Source organism: Onychomys torridus, chromosome 1 (assembly GCF_903995425.1).
Source record: "Onychomys torridus chromosome 1, mOncTor1.1, whole genome shotgun sequence".
Taxonomy (NCBI): Eukaryota; Metazoa; Chordata; class Mammalia; order Rodentia; family Cricetidae; genus Onychomys; species Onychomys torridus.
In genome coordinates, this window is record NC_050443.1 from 17845424 (window position 1) to 17863915 (window position 18492).

The 18492-nt window shown below is 55.5% G+C and overlaps 2 protein-coding genes across 2 annotated transcripts in view; one reads left to right on the forward strand and one right to left on the reverse strand.

Annotated features, from left to right (window-relative positions):
- Positions 1 to 12285, reverse strand: part of Shank1 (SH3 and multiple ankyrin repeat domains 1) — a 59529-nt gene extending 47244 nt beyond the window's left edge. The window contains exons 1-8 of the mRNA XM_036199435.1: positions 11855 to 12285; positions 9195 to 9492; positions 8834 to 9037; positions 8333 to 8404; positions 6008 to 6116; positions 5662 to 5813; positions 1788 to 1955; positions 1277 to 1393 (exon numbers count right to left, since the gene is read on the reverse strand). Of these exons, the coding sequence (XP_036055328.1) occupies positions 1277 to 1393; positions 1788 to 1955; positions 5662 to 5813; positions 6008 to 6116; positions 8333 to 8404; positions 8834 to 9037; positions 9195 to 9449 (1077 nt within the window). The 5' untranslated portion in view covers positions 9450 to 9492; positions 11855 to 12285. The remainder of the gene's footprint in view (positions 1 to 1276; positions 1394 to 1787; positions 1956 to 5661; positions 5814 to 6007; positions 6117 to 8332; positions 8405 to 8833; positions 9038 to 9194; positions 9493 to 11854) is intronic.
- A 2749-nt stretch (positions 12286 to 15034) lies between these two features.
- Positions 15035 to 17899, forward strand: Clec11a (C-type lectin domain containing 11A). Its single transcript, XM_036205545.1, has 4 exons — positions 15035 to 15746; positions 15886 to 16087; positions 16327 to 16518; positions 17347 to 17899. The coding sequence occupies exons 1-4, from the start codon at positions 15600 to 15602 to the stop codon at positions 17790 to 17792; spliced, it is 987 nt and encodes a 328-aa protein (XP_036061438.1). The 5' UTR covers positions 15035 to 15599; the 3' UTR covers positions 17793 to 17899.
- The last annotated feature ends 593 nt before the right edge of the window (positions 17900 to 18492 follow it).

The window sequence follows — 18492 nt, forward strand, 5'->3', positions numbered from 1 at the left end:
CCAGGGTCTTCCTGGGTGTGGGGCTGGGGCTTTCTCTCTCTCCATCAAGTAGCTGCCTCAGTCAGAGGTCTTGGCCCAGAGGCCTGCATATGGAGCAGCAGAGAGAACAGTAGCAAGCGAGAAGGAAACGCCAGAGCCATGTTGCTGGGTTTGAGGAACACCAGTCCTCCCTTGGCGTTAAGCATTCTGCTCACTGCCACAGGCGGCACTTGGATACCCGCCATATCCCCAGCACTGAGAGTTCTCAGGAGGCAGAAGGGGCTGGGGCTGTTTTGGAAGACTTCCTGGAGGAAGGGAAGGCAGTTCAGCAGCATCCGAGCAGGTGCTGCCCTCCCTACCCTGAAGTCCTCCAAGCAGTTCTTCAAGGGCAAGGATCTCGGAGAACCTGAGGAGAGAGGAGGCTGGAGCTCCAAGGGGCCTGGCTCACCTGGGGTCTCTTGGTACTCAGGTGGCAAAGGGGACTTAGCTCTTGCTGGCAGCAGTCCCATTTGATGAGACCCTTGTCTCATTTTTACAGTCCACCTCTCCCCAAAATTCCTGGAGATGGGACCCTCCACAAAACATTGAATTGCTGAATAAACGACATTCTCATCCGCAGGCTGTACTTTTCTCACCCCTCTGTCCCCACCTGCTCAGCCGCTTGTCTGTTTCATAGCTTGTGCTCCCCTTCTAGAGCACTTTCTCCCCTCATCTGCCCCTGCTGCCTTGACATCATTCGGAAAGCCACATCCACCCAAGTCCAGACTCAGCTCCCAAGGGAACATGATTCTCCATAACTTTACTAGGATTAGATCAGCAGCTCAGTATAAAGCTTAGAGCTAGACACAGGGGAGAAGCTCATTATACATGATGAGTAGATGGGCAGATGATGGCTGGATGGATAAAGGGTAGGTAGGTGGATGGATAGATGGATGGATGGATGGATGATGGGTAGGTGGATGGATAAGTTAGTGGATAGGTAGATGGATGATGATTGGATGATGGATGGATGAGTGAGTAGGTAGGTGGATGGATGGATGGATAACTGGATAGATTTATAGATGGTGGATGGGTGGATGAATGGACAAGTGGTGGATGAGTGAGTGGATGGGTGAATGGGTAGGTAGATGGGTAAGTGAGTGGATAGATAGGTGAATGGATAGATGGATGAATGGGTAGATGGATGGACAGGTGGTGGAAATGGTGAAGGAGCAGAGGTTGCAGAGCTAGGAGGCTTAAGTGAACTGGTGTGAAGCATGTGTCTTTGAAGGGGCAGATGGATGTTCCTTGGGCTGACCTTGTTGTAGAGAGCACAGATGTGCAAGGCCGTGTTTCCTGAGGCATTCTGGGCTCCAGGCTCAGCCCCATAGAAGAGCAGGTGTTCCAGGTGCTGAGAGTGGCCCCGTTGGCAGGCCTGGGGGTACAGGGAGTGCATATGCCTGATTAGACCTCATCTGACTCCTTCCAAGACCCTCTTCCTTGAGGTTAGAAATCTACATCCACATCCCTTTCTACTTTTGCCCTTATTCCTGTTCAGGGACTCAGGACATTAGCTTCCTGACTCTAAGCAGTCAGTTACTCCAATGTATAAACACTCAGGCTGGCCGTTCAAGTGAATCAAGCAACCAGCCTCATCTATGTATCTATTGACCGAGTCCTTTTACCTTTTCCTCTGTGATGACGATGTTAATTTCACTCTCCTCTCTGTAAGAAACCCTGCCATCTCTTTCACATCTAGCCCCTCCCTCAGATGCTGCAAAGCCCAGGTATCCAAGCTCTCCCCAGTGCTCAGGACTGCATCTGGATACCTGGTGGATTTCCTGCCAGCCGTTCTCATCCGCAATGCCCAGCTGGGCCCTGTTGTACAGAAGCAGCTCGCAGCAGCGGGGGTCACCCCCCACCATAGCTGTGTGGAACAGGGGGGTCAGCCCTCGGCGGTCCTTGTAGTTGGGGGAGCCTCCAAGGTCCAGAAGTGCCTACAGAGGGACAGACAACTCAGGAAGAAAGGACAGATGGCAGTTCTAGTTCCAAGGGGCTGGTAGAGAGATGAGCCTTGAATGACCCATACAGGCTCATACCTATCTCATTTCTGTTCCAATGCTTGTGTGTGTGTGCACATAGAGGAGGCCAGGGGTCAATGCTAATTAACTTCCTCAATTGCTCTCCTTTTTGTTTTTGTTTTGTTTTTGGGTTTTTTTGTTGTTTTTGTTTTTGTTTTTTGGTTTTTTTTGGAGACAGAGTCTCTCACTGACCCTTAAGCTCACCAATTCAGATAGAATAGCTGACCAGCAAGGCCCAGGAATCCTCCTGTCTCTGTCTCCCCAGCACTGAAATGACAGGTATGTGCCGCCACATTCTGCTTTTCTGCTTATGTGCTGGAGATTGAACTCAGGTCCTCATGCTTGCGCAGCAAGTGCTCTGCGGACACAGCCACCTCTCCAGCCCCTCCGACAGTCTTACAGACTGAGCCAGACTTTCTCCCTAGTCTGTATGAGTCCTAGCCCTTCAGAAGACAAGGTGGACACCTCCACAGGACCCTCTCACTGGGACATGCAGCTCAACCTTTCTCTAGTGGGTGACTTTTGATGAGCCACTGGAGGGTGCCCATGACCTTGGACCCCTTAATACGTGGCATGGTTGTAGGGAAGACGGATAGAAGGATGGGATCTAAGTTTAAGAATGTGCCTGATCAAGTATGGGAGCACTACACAGACTCCCACAAAAGGTAGCCTGGGAAAGGCAAGCCAGGGGTGAACTCAAATATTGAGCCAGTCTCCTTGAGAGTGGGAGTTCTAGGGGCAACAAAGAAAGTGTGAGAAGAGGGAGGAGTTTAAACCTGTGTGAGAACAAGTGCTGAGAGCTGCTCCTGTGCAGACAGCCCCATAGCAGCCCTGTGTGGTCAGACACTACAAGGACCTGTCTCCGGTGATGTCATCCAATATGGTGGCCACGGGGGAGGGGACGATGAGTACCTGACTGGGGCCGGTGATTCCATGGAAGTGCCATTTTAATTTTATTCCATTTTAATTCATTTAAATCTAAACAGCCTGGTGTGGCCAGTGGTTAGGTAGCAAAGATTTAGAAACACACACACACACACACACACACACACACACACACAACACACAGTACATAAGGAGTATCCCTTGGTTCTGGCAATAAACAACAATTCTTCATGCCAAGTGTTTGGCTACACCAAGGGCTCTTGGGGAAAGAGTATGAAGAGAAGGGTGCATCGTTGAGCTGGGGCATCTGTGAATATGGGTGTGCCTCAATCTTTGGAAGCAGCCTATCTTGAGCTATACCTAAAGAGGGATCAGGTGACCTGGTAGAGGCAGAAGAGAAAGAATATTTTAGAATAAGACTGCAAGCAGGGGCTGGGGGAAGGGTAGGATGGCTCATGGTAAGGTGTGGGGAGGGTAGGATGGCTCATGGTAAGGTGTGGGGAGGGTAGGATGGCTCATGGTAAGATGTGGGGAAGGGTAGGATGGCTCATGGTAAGGTGTGGGGAAGGTAGGATGGCTCATGGTAAGGTGTGGGGAGGGTAGGATGGCTCATGGTAAGGTGTGGGGAAGGGTAGGATGGCTCATGGTAAGGTGTGGGGAAGGGTAGGATGGCTCATGGTAAGGTGTGGGGAAGGTAGGATGGCTCATGGTAAGGTGTGGGGAGGGTAGGATGGCTCATGGTAAGGTGTGGGGAAGGTAGGATGGCTCATGGTAAGGTGTGGGGAAGGTAGGATGGCTCATGGTAAGGTGTGGGGAAGGGTAGGATGGCTCATGGTAAGATGTGGGGAGGGTAGGATGGCTCATGGTAAGGTGTGGGGAAGGTAGGATGGCTCATGGTAAGGTGTGGGGAGGGTAGGATGGCTCATGGTAAGGTGTGGGGAGGGTAGGATGGCTCATGGTAAGGTGTGGGGAGGGTAGGATGGCTCATGGTAAGGTGTGGGAAGGGGTAGGATGGCTCATGGTAAGGTGTGGGGAAGGGTAGGATGGCTCATGGTAAGATGTGGGGAGGGTAGGATGGCTCATGGTAAGGTGTGGGGAGGGTAGGATGGCTCATGGTAAGGTGTGGGGAGGGGTGGGAGGCTCATGGTAAGGTGTGGGGGAGGGGTGGGAGGCTCATGGTAAGGTGTGGGGGAGGGGTGGGAGGCTCATGGTAAGGTGTGGGGGAGGGGTGGGAGGTTCATGGTAAGGTGTGGGGAGGGGTAGGATGGCTCATGGTAAGGTGTGGGGAGGGGTAGGATGGCTCATGGTAAGGTGTGGGGAGGGGTAGGATGGCTCATGGTAAGGTGTGGGGAGGGTAGGATGGCTCATGGTAAGGTGTGGGGAGGGTAGGATGGCTCATGGTAAGGTGTGGGGAGGGTAGGATGGCTCATGGTAAGGTGTGGGGAGGGTAGGATGGCTCATGGTAAGGTGTGGGGAGGGGTAGGATGGCTCATGGTAAGGTGTGGGGAGGGTAGGATGGCTCATGGTAAGGTGTGGGGAGGGGTAGGATGGCTCATGGTAAGGTGTGGGGAGGGGTAGGATGGCTCATGGTAAGGTGTGGGGAGGGGTGGGAGGCTCATGGTAAGGTGTGGGGAGGGGTGGGAGGCTCATGGTAAAGCGTCTGCCATGCAAACATAGAGACCTGAGTTTGATCTCAATAATCCATGTGTAAAAAGTATACAGTTGCAATCTCAACACTGGAGAGGCAGAGACAGGTGGATTCCTAGGGCTCACTGGCCAGCCAGACTAGCCTAATTAGGGAGCTCCATTTGGAGAAATATGGTGGCTAGCTCCTGAGGACCGATAGCTAAAGTTGTCCTCTGGCTGCCACATTTGTACATGCTTGCTCATGGGTTTTACACACACACACACACACACACACACACACACACACTGCACACAAATTTGTTCTATGCATTTTATGAGCACATAGGGCTTATTTGTTTGGGAAACCACATTTTGTTTCTTTGTTGAGGAAGTCCCACGATGCCCAAGCTAGCCTCAAACTCATTATGTAGTCAAGATTGACCTTACACTCCTCATCCTCCTTGCTCTACCTCCCAAGTGCTGAGATACCAGGCTTGTGCCTCCACACCTGGTTTGGGGGAGGTGTATTTTGTGTCTTAGGTATGAGAAGAAGGATCTGGATTGTCTGTGGAAATGAGTGTGTTGGGAGGTGAGGTGCTGAGCTAGCAAGGATGAACAGAGGAGCAAATCCAGGGTGTGCATGGAGATGGACTTCCTGAATAGCAGGGACTCACTTTCTGTGTTCTAAGGCCTTTAAGGGTAGGTACTTTGGGGAGGCAGAGGTAGGGTGCACACCGGATGTGCAGAGGGAAGGGGGCCATTCTGAGTGCTCAGGGAGGAAGCTTATGTGGACCTTCCTGGCTGAGTCACAACCAGCTTCTAGACTAAGCTGGGGCACCTGGAAGACTGACAGCAGGAACTGTGTATTTGCCAGAGTGCAGAAACAGATTTTGTGGTGGGGACACAGAGGTACTGTTTGGGTTGGAGGACCGTGAGATAGGGTCTCATGAAACCTAGGCCAGCCTTGAACCCCTGAATGCTAGGGTTGCAGGCATGTACATCAGACCTGGCTGAAGAGGGATTCTTTTGAACAGAAATGAAGGAAATAGGGTTGGAGAAATAAAGAGAAAGGAGAATGGGTCCCACCATTGGGGGATTATAGCAGCCTCACCGTGAGTGCCAGGCAGTGCCGAGCACATGCAGCCTTGTGTAGCGCTGTCATGCCATCCCGGGCCCTGAAGTCTATGTGAGCCCCACCCAGGCACAGCGTTCGAATCACCTCTACTGAGCCTTCAGTCTGGGCCGCCAGGGTCAAAGGTGTCTCTAAAGGACAAGAGAAGACCTTCAGAGGCAGGACTTTTGGCCCTTGCCTCTTAGACTCCACCCTGGTCTCCTAGCTCAGCCCCCTACAACCTTTGGTCCCTCAGCCTCACCCTCTGGGGTTGAGAAGGTGCCCTGGCCTCTCTACCCAACCCTGCTCCTCATCCCAGTCCTTCCCAGCCCATGCCTCTTCCTACCTCCTGAATCTGAGTCATGGTAATTGGGGTCCAGCCCCTTGTCCAGCAGCCTTGCCACCTTGTCGGACGTCCCAAGCTGCACATATTCCAGGAACTTCTTCAACCCCGTCTGGATCACATACAAAGGAAAGGCGGGGGGAATCAGAGAGATCAGGGGTCAAGCGAAGAGAGCGGCAGTCAGAGACAGCACCACCCATGGGTACACAGCCGCCCCTCCCCAAGGCAAAAAGGAAGTCTGGTGTGGTGGGTCATGCCAGTCATCTCAGCACTTGGGGGCAGAGACAGGAGAATAATGAGTTCTAAGCCTGAGCTGTACAGTGAGACCCTGTCTTAAAAGGAATATTCTAAAATAGAAGGTATGGTAGTTTGAATGAAGATGACCCCTATAGGCTCATAAGGAGTGGTATTATTGAAGCAGGTGTGGTCTTATCGGAAGAAGTGTGTCATTGGGGGCAGGCTTGGAGGTTTCAGCACTCTCTCTTCCTTCTGCCTGCTAACTGGGATGTAGTACTCTCTGCTACCTCTCCAGCACCATGTCTGCCTGTGTGCTGCCATGCTTCCACGCATAACAGTCATGGACTGAAACCTCCGAAACTGTAAACCAGCCCTAGTTAAATGTTTCCCTTTATAAGAGTAGCCATAAGGGTCATGGTGTCTCTTCACAGCAATAAAAACCCCAAGACAAAGGGGAACTGTGAACTGTGTTGAAAACCATCCTGATGACACATGTTCTTAAAGGAATATATCCCTAATGTTACTGTTTTGATACACAATCCACAAGACAATAATTAAAATGTCATGGTTTGGGGTTAATGAGGTGGCTCAGTGGTAAAGGTGCTTGCAGTCAAGCCTGCGTACCTGAATTTGATCCCCAGAAGAAACGTGAGGGGAGAGATGAGCTCTAGAAATTACCCTCTGACTTCCATATGTGAGCCGTAACACGAACATGCCATCTCCACCCCACCACCAGACACACACAATAATAAATAAATAACTGTAATTTAAAAAAATATCATGGGGGCTAGAGAGATGCCTTAGCTTTTCAGAGAGCTTGCTACTCTTACAGAGGATCTGAGTTCAGTTCCCAGCACCAACCAACGGCAGGTAACTCCAGCTCCAGGGGGATCTGGTGTTTCTAGCTTCCTTGGGCACCTGCATTTACATGCACATACCCACACAGACTCAGACAAAATTAAAAATAAACTAAATCTTTTAAAAAATGGAATTTTTGTTCTGTTTCTGCAGTGTGACTCAATTCACACCCGTCACATGTACAAAGGAGTTGAACATGGCCACTGGTTCCCTAAGTCGATGGCACAGGTAGGGAGGGAGAAAAGAAGTGAGTGGATGGTGTGGGACAGAGAAGCTTTGGGGGGGAAGGGGGAGACTTTCTTTCCATTAAATGTCAAGAATTGTTTCCCTCTGGCCACATCAGCCTCCTAACTTCCTCCCAGTTCCTAGGGGACTAGAGCAGACACGGGGGGATATCACCCAAGGTCTGGAGGGAAAGGACTCAGCAGAATAAATGTGGCTGAAGAGGGAAGGCGGTCTGTGGTTGATGGAAATAGAGGTTATAGGACTGGGGAATTGTGGGTGTCTATGAAACACTACCTAGGCAGGAAATTGACTGAGGCAGGGTAAGAAAAGGGTCCTAAGTGCCCCTGAGCAGAGAAGGCGGGTTCAAGAATGGGTTGAAGGGCTAGAGTGAATAAGACCCCAGTTTGATTCCCTAGAACCCATGTAAGAAAGCCAGGGGCGATGGTGTGCACTTGCAATCCTAGTGCAGGGGAGGTGGAGTCAGGCACATCCCTGGGGCTTCCTGGTCAGCTAGTCTGGCCAACATGGTGAGCCTCAGACCAGTAAAAGACTAATAAGGTGGGCCAGTGAGATGGCTCCTCAGGTAAAGGTGCTTGCCACCAAGCCTGACCATGTGAGTTCCATCTCCAAGATACATACAGTGGAAAGAAAAAACTGACTCCCCCCAAATTGTTCCCTGGCCTCCACACGTGCTCCCATCCACTCATACCACCACTGCCGCCGCCACCATCACCATCACCATCGCCACCACTGCTGCAAATGCACACACCAGGCACAGATGCCATCGGTTTGGGCAAGTGAGGCCGTAGAGGGAAGTGCGAAGGGGTTATGATGGAGGTAGATGGGTACCTCCAAACAGCATTCAAAGTTAAATGGAGGACTTGGCATAACTGGCAGATGGTTTGGCAGAGGGGAGAGCTGCTGGGGAAAGACTGGGAAAGAAAGTGATGGGCAGGGTGCTCTGGGTGCAGGGGCACACCCGGGGAGGCCTGTGCCAGGGTACCTTACCTTCGTGTGCAATTTGGCCAGCTGTTTCTCATCCAGGTTGGTCTGTTTGTAGACTCGGGTCTTGTAGCGGAACTGAGACCGGGGTTGAGTTTGAAAAGAAACAGATTTGTAATCAGATTCTTTGTTGGAGAATGTCTAACACTTCTCCCTTCCTCTCATGTGAGTTCAGGGTTAGCATGGAAATGGCCCTAGGTAGAGTCACCTTTCCAAGAGGACCAGGTCATCAAGGTCTATTGCACTATAATTCCTACCTTGTAAATGTAACACTCCCCCCCCCCCGCCCCCAGAATGTTCTAGAGTAACTACTGTAGTTGGGATTCCCTCACCAGCTGATGGCATAGGGAACTTAGGGAAGGAAAAGAGCCAACTCAGCTGATGATTTAGACTCAGGATCTCTCCTGTGAGTTCTCTGGAAGTCTTGAAGTGCCCACTGGGGTTCTCTTGGAGTTAGAGTGGATGTGTTCCAAGATATGACTTCTGTTAAGAGTTCTGTAGTCTCACCTCCAGGTAGGGTACCCCCTTTTCAAAGGACTGGGGGTACTCTCTTAGCAGCCTCTCTTCTTCCAGGAAGTTGGCATCCCGGCCTGAGGTGGCTGGCTGGAACAGTCCGTAATTAAGCACATCCTGTAGGCTCTCACTCAGGGCACAGAGTACTTGCTGTTTAGCTGTCCAGATGGTGGCATCAGGGTTGAAGCGCAGGCATTTCTGGTGGGAGATAGGATGGCCAGGACTAGGTTGGGTCAAGAGTCTGAGGGTCAAGGGTAGGTTGGAAAAGGAGTAGAGTCCAGCTGGAGCTGGGGTTGGGGGTGGGGAAACAGACTTGTCAATGTGTCTGTCAGCTGACCAGTGAGTGGCCACTCACCGTCTGGTGCAAGTCAGGGATGCCGATCCTGAAAACCATCATGCTGAAGTGGGCGTCGTCAGGGACAGACATGGAGCGTCCCTGGAGGCCTCGGGTAGAGGCCAGGTTACCAGGTGTTCCGCTGCCTGGGCCCCGAGTCCCCTGGGGGCCTCTCCCTGGCCCGTCTGGGGAGCTGTCGGATTCTGAGCCCCCCTCGGGACACTCGCTGGCACTGTGGCGTTCCTCGTCCTCGCTTGTCGCGGGGCTGTGGGTCATCGTGGGGCCACGGGGCGATGGGGGACAGCAGCATCACAGGCAGCTGGGCAAGGCAAGGGTGGAGTGTAGAGCCATTCGGAGGCTACCAGTGACAGACACAGTGGCAGCCTGTTCCCTCTGCCCTGGGACCCTCAGACCTCTGCACAGACAAACTCACACCACCTCAACAGCCTTCCTGGCACCCTTCTCCTCCTTGTCCTTGGCCCTGCATGCAGCCCCCACCCCCCTTGCGCTCCACTTTGTGGCTGACCCAGTGTGTCCCAGAAATCACAGAATCACCGCGGGAGCTACTGGCCCACTTTGTCAAGCCACAGAAAATGAAGCTAAAATTAGCTGAGGACAGACAGGTGGACCGATCCACTCCAGCACCCTGCCGTCCTGGCCAGAGCCTGGCCTCTTCACCCCAGGGAGGCTGGGACGGCTTTTATAGTAAGGGCGAGGTGGAGGTGTGAGTTTTGAGCCTGGGGCAGCAGGAGGTGCCCAAGAGCTGGTGACTTCACTGAAGTGTGGCTGACCACATGTTTGGAGGGCTGCTGCTGGGGAATGAGCCGTCCCTGGAGGGGATCGAGGGATACAAATGTGGGTGGATGTACAGAAAAGAGAAGTTCCCCTGAGCTGTGCCCAGGGGACCTATGAGAGGTTACTGGGGCATGTGAAGAGGATGTGTGGGTGGATAGGGAGGCTGGTCCTGGCTGGACGGTCCAGGTGACAAGCTGTGGTGGCCTGGCTGGGTGTGGGCAGCTGCAGGTGACCTGTGGGTGTGTTTCAGGACTGGCACAGCCGGGTGGGTGGGTTGGCACTGTTTGGTACTCGTGGCTCCACCAAAGAGAACTTGGATTGGGTGGGGTGGCTGGGAAGGAGGCTAAGAGGTGGGCTGCAGCAATATGGGGGACCAGGAGGTGGGGAGGGTCGTCCCTCTCAAAGTGGTCTACTGAGGGGTGGCTCCTTTCCAAATGCTGTCCTCTTCTGTTCACTACCCCCCACTCCCTACTCTAGAACCGGAAAGCAGAATGTCTGGTCTGGTCCCTCCCACCCCACACCAGGCCCGGCTCCTGCACCGTTGCCATGGAGATGGGAAGCAGTGGAGGGTACTGCTGACTTTGGGGGAGTGGGGATGGGCTGGGGGGGAGGAGGGTTGGGGAAGGAAAGACGAAATGTTTAAGGAAGAGAGTTCCAAGAACTGTAGGCGAGCAGGCGTCTAACCGCGGGCTGAGGACCCCTCCCCCTCGTGGGGACCAAGCTCCGAAGCGCCCCCCACCGTCCCCCGCCCAGGTACCTGTCCTGTGGCCCAACCCGCCGGGCTTGGGAGGAGACTCCGGGTCTCCAGCTCAGTCCAATGACCGCCCTACACCACATCCCGCCCGTCAGTGTGACCTCAGCCACTCCCCCTAGGCTGACCCTGGCTGACATCCCCTCTGTAGCCCCAGCTCTACAGGAACGGGGTGGCAGGTGGGATGAAAGGTCAGCATGGGCCGGGCACCCATAGCGCGGGCTCCACTGCCCCAACACCCAGGACAGCTCCGGCCCCTCCCCCTCCGGCCTCGAGGGAGGGAGCGGGCACACTCCGCCGGGGCGGCATGAATCAAAAGCTCGGCGGCTAAGAATAGCTGGCACGCAGCTGGTACCGAGACGGGCTGAGGAATCGGCAAAGGGGGGGTTGGCGATGGGGAGAGAGGGGGTGCCCTGCGAGGCTGCCGGGGGACAGGGGACTGCTGGCGTGGCCGAGAGCCGGGCCCGGGGAGAATGAATGGAGGTGGAGGAGGGCGGGAGTTGGGGCTGAGGCAGGAGGACTAGTGAGGGGCAGCCCCAGGTCAGAGAGGGAGCTGGGACTGGGGGCGGGAGCAGAGGGGGTGCGCCGGCCCGCGGAGAAGGGACCGGAGGTGCGATGGGCAAACGAGGCGCGAGTGGGAAGGAACCGAAGATGCCTGCAAGGGGTGGCGGGTCTAGGCGGCGTAGGACGCTGTGGCCCAGACCCTGGGCTTGGAGGGGTTGCAGACCAGGGTGACCTAGGGGAGGGGCCCAGGTGCGACAGAGTGGGCGAGACGGGGGAGTGGCTGGCAGGATTGGGAGGCGGGGACCCGGACCCAGCGGGGGCCCTGAGGAGCCTAAGAGACCAGTATAGCTTAGGGGGCTCAGCACGTGGGGGATGGGTCACACCCTCCCAGCAAGGGAGGGATCTGGGACGGGGCACCCGGGACTGGGTCGCAACCCAATTTGATGTCACCCGCAGGGGCCACGCTCCCTTCCACACCCGCACCCCCCTACACACACACCCTAAATGCACACCCAGGCTGGAGCCGGCGCCAGGCCAAGGACATCCGGGGCGCCCCCGCCCTCTCCCGCAACCCCCGCTCTCGTAGCTGCACCCGACCCCAGAACCCACCTGGGGTGCCCGGTGCCCTTACCTGCCTGGCGGGGCTGCTGAGTCCCGGTCGGCGGCGCCCGCGGCCCCTCCCCCCCCCCCCCACCCCCCCCCCCCCCGTTCACGGGGGACCCTCAGGCCATGCCCCACCGCCCCGGAGGGCGAGCGGGCCGGGGAGGGGGCGGGCGAGGGCTGGGGGGAGGGCGGGGGGGCCGCGGACCTCACCCCCCCCGCGGGCCGGGCCCGGCCATCCGCAGCGCGCCCCCCTTTCTGCCGCGCCCGCGCGCCCCTCCTCGCCCGCCCCGGGGCTGGGGTCCGGCCGGGCTACGGGCGCCGCGGCTCCCGCCGGCTCTGCCTCCTCCTCCTCTGCCTGGGGCCGCCGCGCCGCCGCCTGCTCCCGGCTCGGCGCCTCCACTGCCACCCGGCTCGCTCTCTCGCACTAGCTGTCTCTCCCTCACCCGGTCTCTCTCTCTCTCTCTTGCTCTCCTCTCTCTCCCTCCCCTCCCTCCGCCCTCTCCCCTCCCTCCAGGAGCCCGCAGAGAGACATCGCCCCTCCCCGCGCCCCCAAACCTCGCCCATCCTCCCCCAAACGCAGCTCCGCCCCTCTCCCCTCGCCCTCCTCCACCTCTCATCGCCACTGCCCCATTCCCAAACCCAGATTCCACCCCTGCTTACCCCCATGTATCCCAAATGGGGTCCTGTTCCTCCCAGAGCAGCCCCTCTCCCAGAGTGCTCCCCACTATTTCTACACATGGTGGGGTTCTATTTGTATTTGTAGAGAGTCTGTATATTCCCAAATTGAATGCTGAGGCTTATAGATTACACACACACACACACACACACACACACACACACACTCACACACACACCCCTTTCCATATAAGCCCCCACATATGGAAGTACTTGAGATAGGCATATGTCCCTTCCCCCAGCGGGTCCGGTAAAGGAAGCATACCCACAGCTGCCTACTCCTTAGGGCATGCCTGCCCAGCACACATGACCAGAGAGACACACACCCGGCTTCATGGACAATGTCACACCCCAGTGTCACAGCATACCGACAGCACCCTGCAAGATTTACCCACACCATACTCCAATTGCCTGCTCAGATCTGCCCACAGAGGCACACAGTAGACAGACATGCATACTGTCTGAGGGAGCTCACCCACCCACTGTCCATTACAGGTGTGTACTCGTGTTTGACTGCATACCCTGCTCATAGTGTCCCCTGCACAACTATTCCTGAGTACAGGTGCCAGGTTTAGGGATGTCTTTCCTGTTTAAGCACAGAGAGGCTAAGTAACTTGCTCCAGGTCACCCAGCTATAAAGAGGTGGTGTCAAGGATGAAGAACATAGAAGCTGTCTCCATAGTCTCCACTAGCCTGGTGGTGTTCCAAAGAACATGCCTGAGGTTGTGTATCTTCAGTCATCATGTATCTATCCCTCTGATTTCACACACACGAGCACACTAAGCTAAGAATGTGCAGGTAGTTAGCCCTCTCCTGCTTGGGACATTCGCAGTGGCAAGGCAGATTCATTAATCATCCTTCATCGTCATCCTGATTTCCACTTTGCCCCAGCTTCAGCAGCATCCCCAGAGCCACTAGGGAACACCAGCACCTACAAAGGGCAGTTCTAGGTAGCTTCTGGCTTCATCTGCAGCTGCAGGCTCTCGGGAACATCCTGGGATTAGCTGGAGTCGGTACCATCTCAGAGAGGCCCTCATCTTGATGCACCCACCCAGGTGCTAAGCAGCTGAGCCCATGGAGAACAGCTGTCGGTGTTGGCACAAGCACTGAGTGGCTATGAATCGCTCTATAGTTTACAAGGATGTTATGCATTATATGGAGGTCTCCAGCCTCTGGTGAGGGACCTCTGTGCAGCGACGGGCAACCAGCATCTGAGAGGCTCTGAGGGAGCCAGTAGGCGGCCCAAGGTCACTCTGCCCTCCATGTACCAGGCATTCTTTAAAACTGGTGTGTTCCTTTCCAAGGCCCCTCATGGGGGCTCTCAGCAGCCCAGAGCAGATGTGAGGCACCTGCTTGGAGCCAGCAGCCTTGGCTAGATGCCACCACACCCATGACCTCCACAGAGCTGCCATGTCCCCTCTCTGAGCCTTTTTGCTTTCTCCCTACAGAGCTTGGGCCCCTAGATCTCTGGCTCACGAATTGGCAAGACTTGCTGGACTATAGTTGGAAAAGCCCTGCAGGAGTCATGGTCCTGGCATGGAGTGGGCATGGCACAGCCTTCCACTTCCCTGGCATTGGATCCTCCCAGCTTTCAGCAACCTTTACCCAGGCAGACACCTTGAGAACTCAGGTGCCACCTAAACACAAAAGTCTGTCTTGGAGGCCTTGGACAAAGCTGCTGTAACTCTGCCAGGAACAGTGGTCTTCTTACTCAGCAGCTTAACTTAGCACTTACTAAGCCATGCTTTGACTTGGGCATACAGAACTAACCAATAGGCCAATCCTTGGTCTGCAAGAGACAGATGTAAATAAACAAAGCCATACTGGTTGGATCATACGTCGAAGAAAAGGGGGCGATTTAGAAAAGCATTTCATAGAGTGGTCAGGGCTGAAACTCCAGTGATGAGAAGGAGCTGAGGGAAGAGTCTCCAGGAGGAAAAGGATAGAAGAGGGGCAGGGTGAGGGTGAGGGGATATGGGGTAAGACTGCAGAAAATGGCTCTCTCCAGGCCCTAGCCCTGCAGGCTGCACTGAGGACTGAGGCCTGGGTTTGGCTTTTCTCCTGCTTCTGATGGGAAAGTAAGGAAGCAGGGGCGTGGGGAGTAATGTGATCTGATTTATAGTTTGGAAGGATTGCTCTGGCTGCGGCAGGCAAGCAGCCCAGATTGGAGGGGCTTGGAGGAAGGAGGGGAGAGCAGGGGGAGGTGACTGCAGTGGTCTAGGCTGGGGTGAGGCAGCTTGCAGAATGTTCTCTGCTCAGAGTCCAGGGCTTGGTTAGTTCACTCCTGGAGATACCTGCTCTGATTGTCTACCCCTTCCTTTCCTTGGTGGGGGAACCATTGGGCCCACCACCACCACCTTCCACCCCAGCATTAACCTACTCAGGGCCTGACCTGCAGGAGGATCTTGGAGTTACACCTTTCAAGCTGTACACATGATGCTGGTCACACATGTCTCCACAAGCAGGCATACACAAGGGCTGGGAGGGCAGGGATAGACCATCTGGGTGGGGATTGGGAGAGCCTGGAGCCTGAGAATGGTAGAAGTCTCCTTCATAGGCTGTGTGTTCAGTGGTGACCACAGGATAATAACAACCTTAGCATACTCTGCACTCCGCTCCCTCCTTAGGAATGGCCAGGACGGGGAGAAAGGAACAGAGGCCAAAGCCAGCATCCTATCATGGCCTGCTTTGTTCTGAGAAGGCTCATGTACCAAGGCTGAGGCCTACCAGTATCAAGGATACCCTACAGAACTTTCTCTAAATTTCTTCTGTCCATCGAAGAGCTTGTACTTGCAAAAGGGAGGAAAAGGAGGGGGTGGGCAGAAGCAGAGGTCTGGGAAGCGGCAAGGGGTGGGTGTGGAGAAACCCAAGGCGGGAGGTTTCTGGCCACAGAGGCAGAGCCTCCTGGAAGCCAAGAGGGGCGGGGAGACACACCAAGAGAAGCTGAGGAGCTGGAAAGTTGAGACACACTAGATCAGGAGGGGAGCAGAAGAGAAAGCCTGCAGAAGGAGACTGAGAGGCACTCGCCAGTCCCAGACCCCTGCCCTACCCCACTCATTCTGACCTTTATTAGTCTGAGTGCTGGGAAGCCCAGCTGGATGCAGGCAGCCTGGCTCTTGGGGGCCCTAGTGGTCCCTCAGGTTTTGGGTTGGGGCCATGGAGCCCGGGGTCCTGGGAGGGAGTGGGAGGGAGGTTGGGGAGGGGCCTTGGAGGAGGAGCGAAAGCGGGAGTCACTGATGTTGAAGGTGAGTGTCGGAGGGGTACTGTGGGGTGAAGGGTTGTGGAGAGGCGAAGAAAAATGATGGGGCTTTGATGGGCAATGGGTTCAGAGGAAGAGCTGAGAGGGTAGGTGGGAAGGAGACTGACATGTGTTCTCTGCTCCAGAATCTACAGGAGGCCCTGGGGTTGCCCACTGGGCTGGGAAATGAGGATAGTGTTGCTGGAAATCCTGAAGGCAAAGAAGTCTGGGGGACCAAGGAGACTCAAGGAGAAGAAGAGGAAGAGGAAATCACCACAGCACCTACTTCCAGTTCCAATCCTTTCCCCAGCCCTTCCCCTACGCCAGAGGACACCATCACTTACATCTGTGAGTATCCAGAAGCCAGGATGGCCTTTCTGTCAATCACTGACCCACCTGGAGGGCAATCACATCAGGGGAGCCCCAGGTCCCCAGCCATGCCTGTCAAGAGCCCAAACCACTGAACCTCATCTACATAGTCCAGATTACCTCTTCCATCCCCTCTTTGGGAGTCTGAGGGCCATGCCCTCACTTTTCCTTAGGGCCCCTGATTGCGCCTCCAGTTGCATATTCTGTCCCTTTCACAGTGGGCCGCTTGGCTGGCCTGGATGCAGGCCTACACCAATTGCACATTCGTCTGCATGCTTTGGACACACGTGTGGTCCAGCTGACCCAGGGACTGCAGCAGCTGCGGGAAGTTACAAGTGAAACCCGCGACTCAGTGCAAGCCCTGAAGGAGGCACAGGTCCGTGCTGAGCAGGAGCACGGCCGCTTGGAGGGTGAGTTTCAGCAACACCAAGAGGGCTTAGGTGGGAGGAGGCGTCGCAGGGAAGTCTGAAGACCTGGGGACCAAGGGTGTCAGGTCCACATAGAACTGGGATACGTCGGCACATCTGTAGCTGGATTGTGAGGTGAGTAAAACAGTCCTCGCTTCAACCTGTGCCACACCCTGGAAGCCTCACCCACTGTCTGGTACCGCCCACACCCTGGCCACGCCCCTTGAAGGCCCTGGCTCCACCTCATTAGACACTGCTGCTCTAAGGCTTCCCTCTGGCCCCACCCTTTTTATACCCACAAATGTGTTGGCCCTGCCCCTGACAGCCTGGCTAGGCCTTATTGGTCACTGAAGCTCTAATCCCGCCCATTACCCCCGCCCTCCCTGTCCTCAATGCTCTGGCACCCCTAATAAGTTTCGACCACTGAAGGACTGTCTTCTTTTAGCCACGCCCCCAACAGCCCTGTCTTGGCCTCACTGGTCACAGCTGTTCTAATTCTGACTCCGCCCTCTTTCAGCCCCTAAAGCTCTGACCCCGCCCCCTGCAGCCCTGGCTCGGCTCCATGGTTTCGCCCGTCCCGAGCTCTGGCCACGCCCCCAGTAGGCAAGCCTCTGCCTCATTGGCCATCGCAAATTCTAATCCCCCCTTAATCTGGCTCCGCTCTCTACCCTCATGCGCCGCTCAACGGCTCTGGCTTCCCCTTTTACCTACAGACCCCGCCCTCTCCCGCCTCTTGAAACCTTGGTTCCGCCTCAGTGGTCACCCAAAGGCCTAGCTCTGGCCCCGCCCCCTCTTGCTCAATGTTCTGACTCCGCCTCACCACGCACACAGGCTGCCTGAAGGGCCTGCGCCTGGGCCACAAGTGCTTCCTACTATCGCGGGACTTCGAGACACAGGCGGCAGCGCAGGCGCGGTGCAAGGCGCGGGGCGGGAGTCTAGCGCAGCCGGCAGACCGCCAGCAGATGGATGCGGTAGGCCGCTACTTGCGCTCTGCCCTCGCCCCCTACAACTGGCCAGTGTGGCTGGGCGTGAACGACCGGCGCTCGGAAGGGCTCTACCTTTTCGAGAACGGCCAGCGTGTGTCCTTCTTCGCCTGGCACCGCGCACCCAGCCCGGAGCCCGGCGCCCAGCCTAGCGCGGCATCACATCCACTCAGCCCGAATCAGCCCAATGGCGGCGTCCTGGAGAACTGCGTGGCGCAGGCCTCGGACGACGGTTCCTGGTGGGACCATGACTGTGAGCGGCGCCTCTACTTCATCTGCGAGTTCCCCTTTTAGAGAGCCGGTCCTTGGCCCAGAGCTCCAGCACACGTTCTGCTCCGTGCACCCTACTGTCTGGGGTCGCTCGGAGGTTGACAGTAACCGTGAATAAATTTTAATAATCAGAGGCTTTTTATTTTAGATAGTGGCACCCAGACTGATCGGGGCCAGGTCTGCACCTGAGAGAACTTCAAAGCTGCGGCCCCTAGCCATATCAGCATGCTTGTGGACACCACCCACCCCGCCCCCGGCAAGAGTGCAGGCAGGGGCTTATTTTAACGTGAATGTCCTGCAGTTGTCCTAATCATCTTTTGAGTAGAGGAAGCAAGTTTGATTACAAAAGCGGAAATAGCAGTCTTACTATCTTGCTAGAACAGCAAACTTTACAAGATCAGCCACTTTAAGAAGAGTCTTTAACGTCGGGTGGGGGTGAGGTACAGCCCAGACAAGACCTTGAGGCAGTTTTTGCTTTTGGTCTCTCAAGCATAGTAAGTCTAAACGTTTAAATGTAATGTTCACCATCACACCTACGAATGTGCACTCTGCACACTGTACCATCGTGCACCCTGAGCCTCACACTGTACGCCTTGCCTTGCACTTTGCACCCTGAACCCAAAACCCTCTTTGGATCCTAAGTGCCACCAATCCCGGCCGATTGCCGCCCCCCCCAGAGATACCCTATACAACCTCTCCATGTCCCCATCTGTCCTTGAAGCTT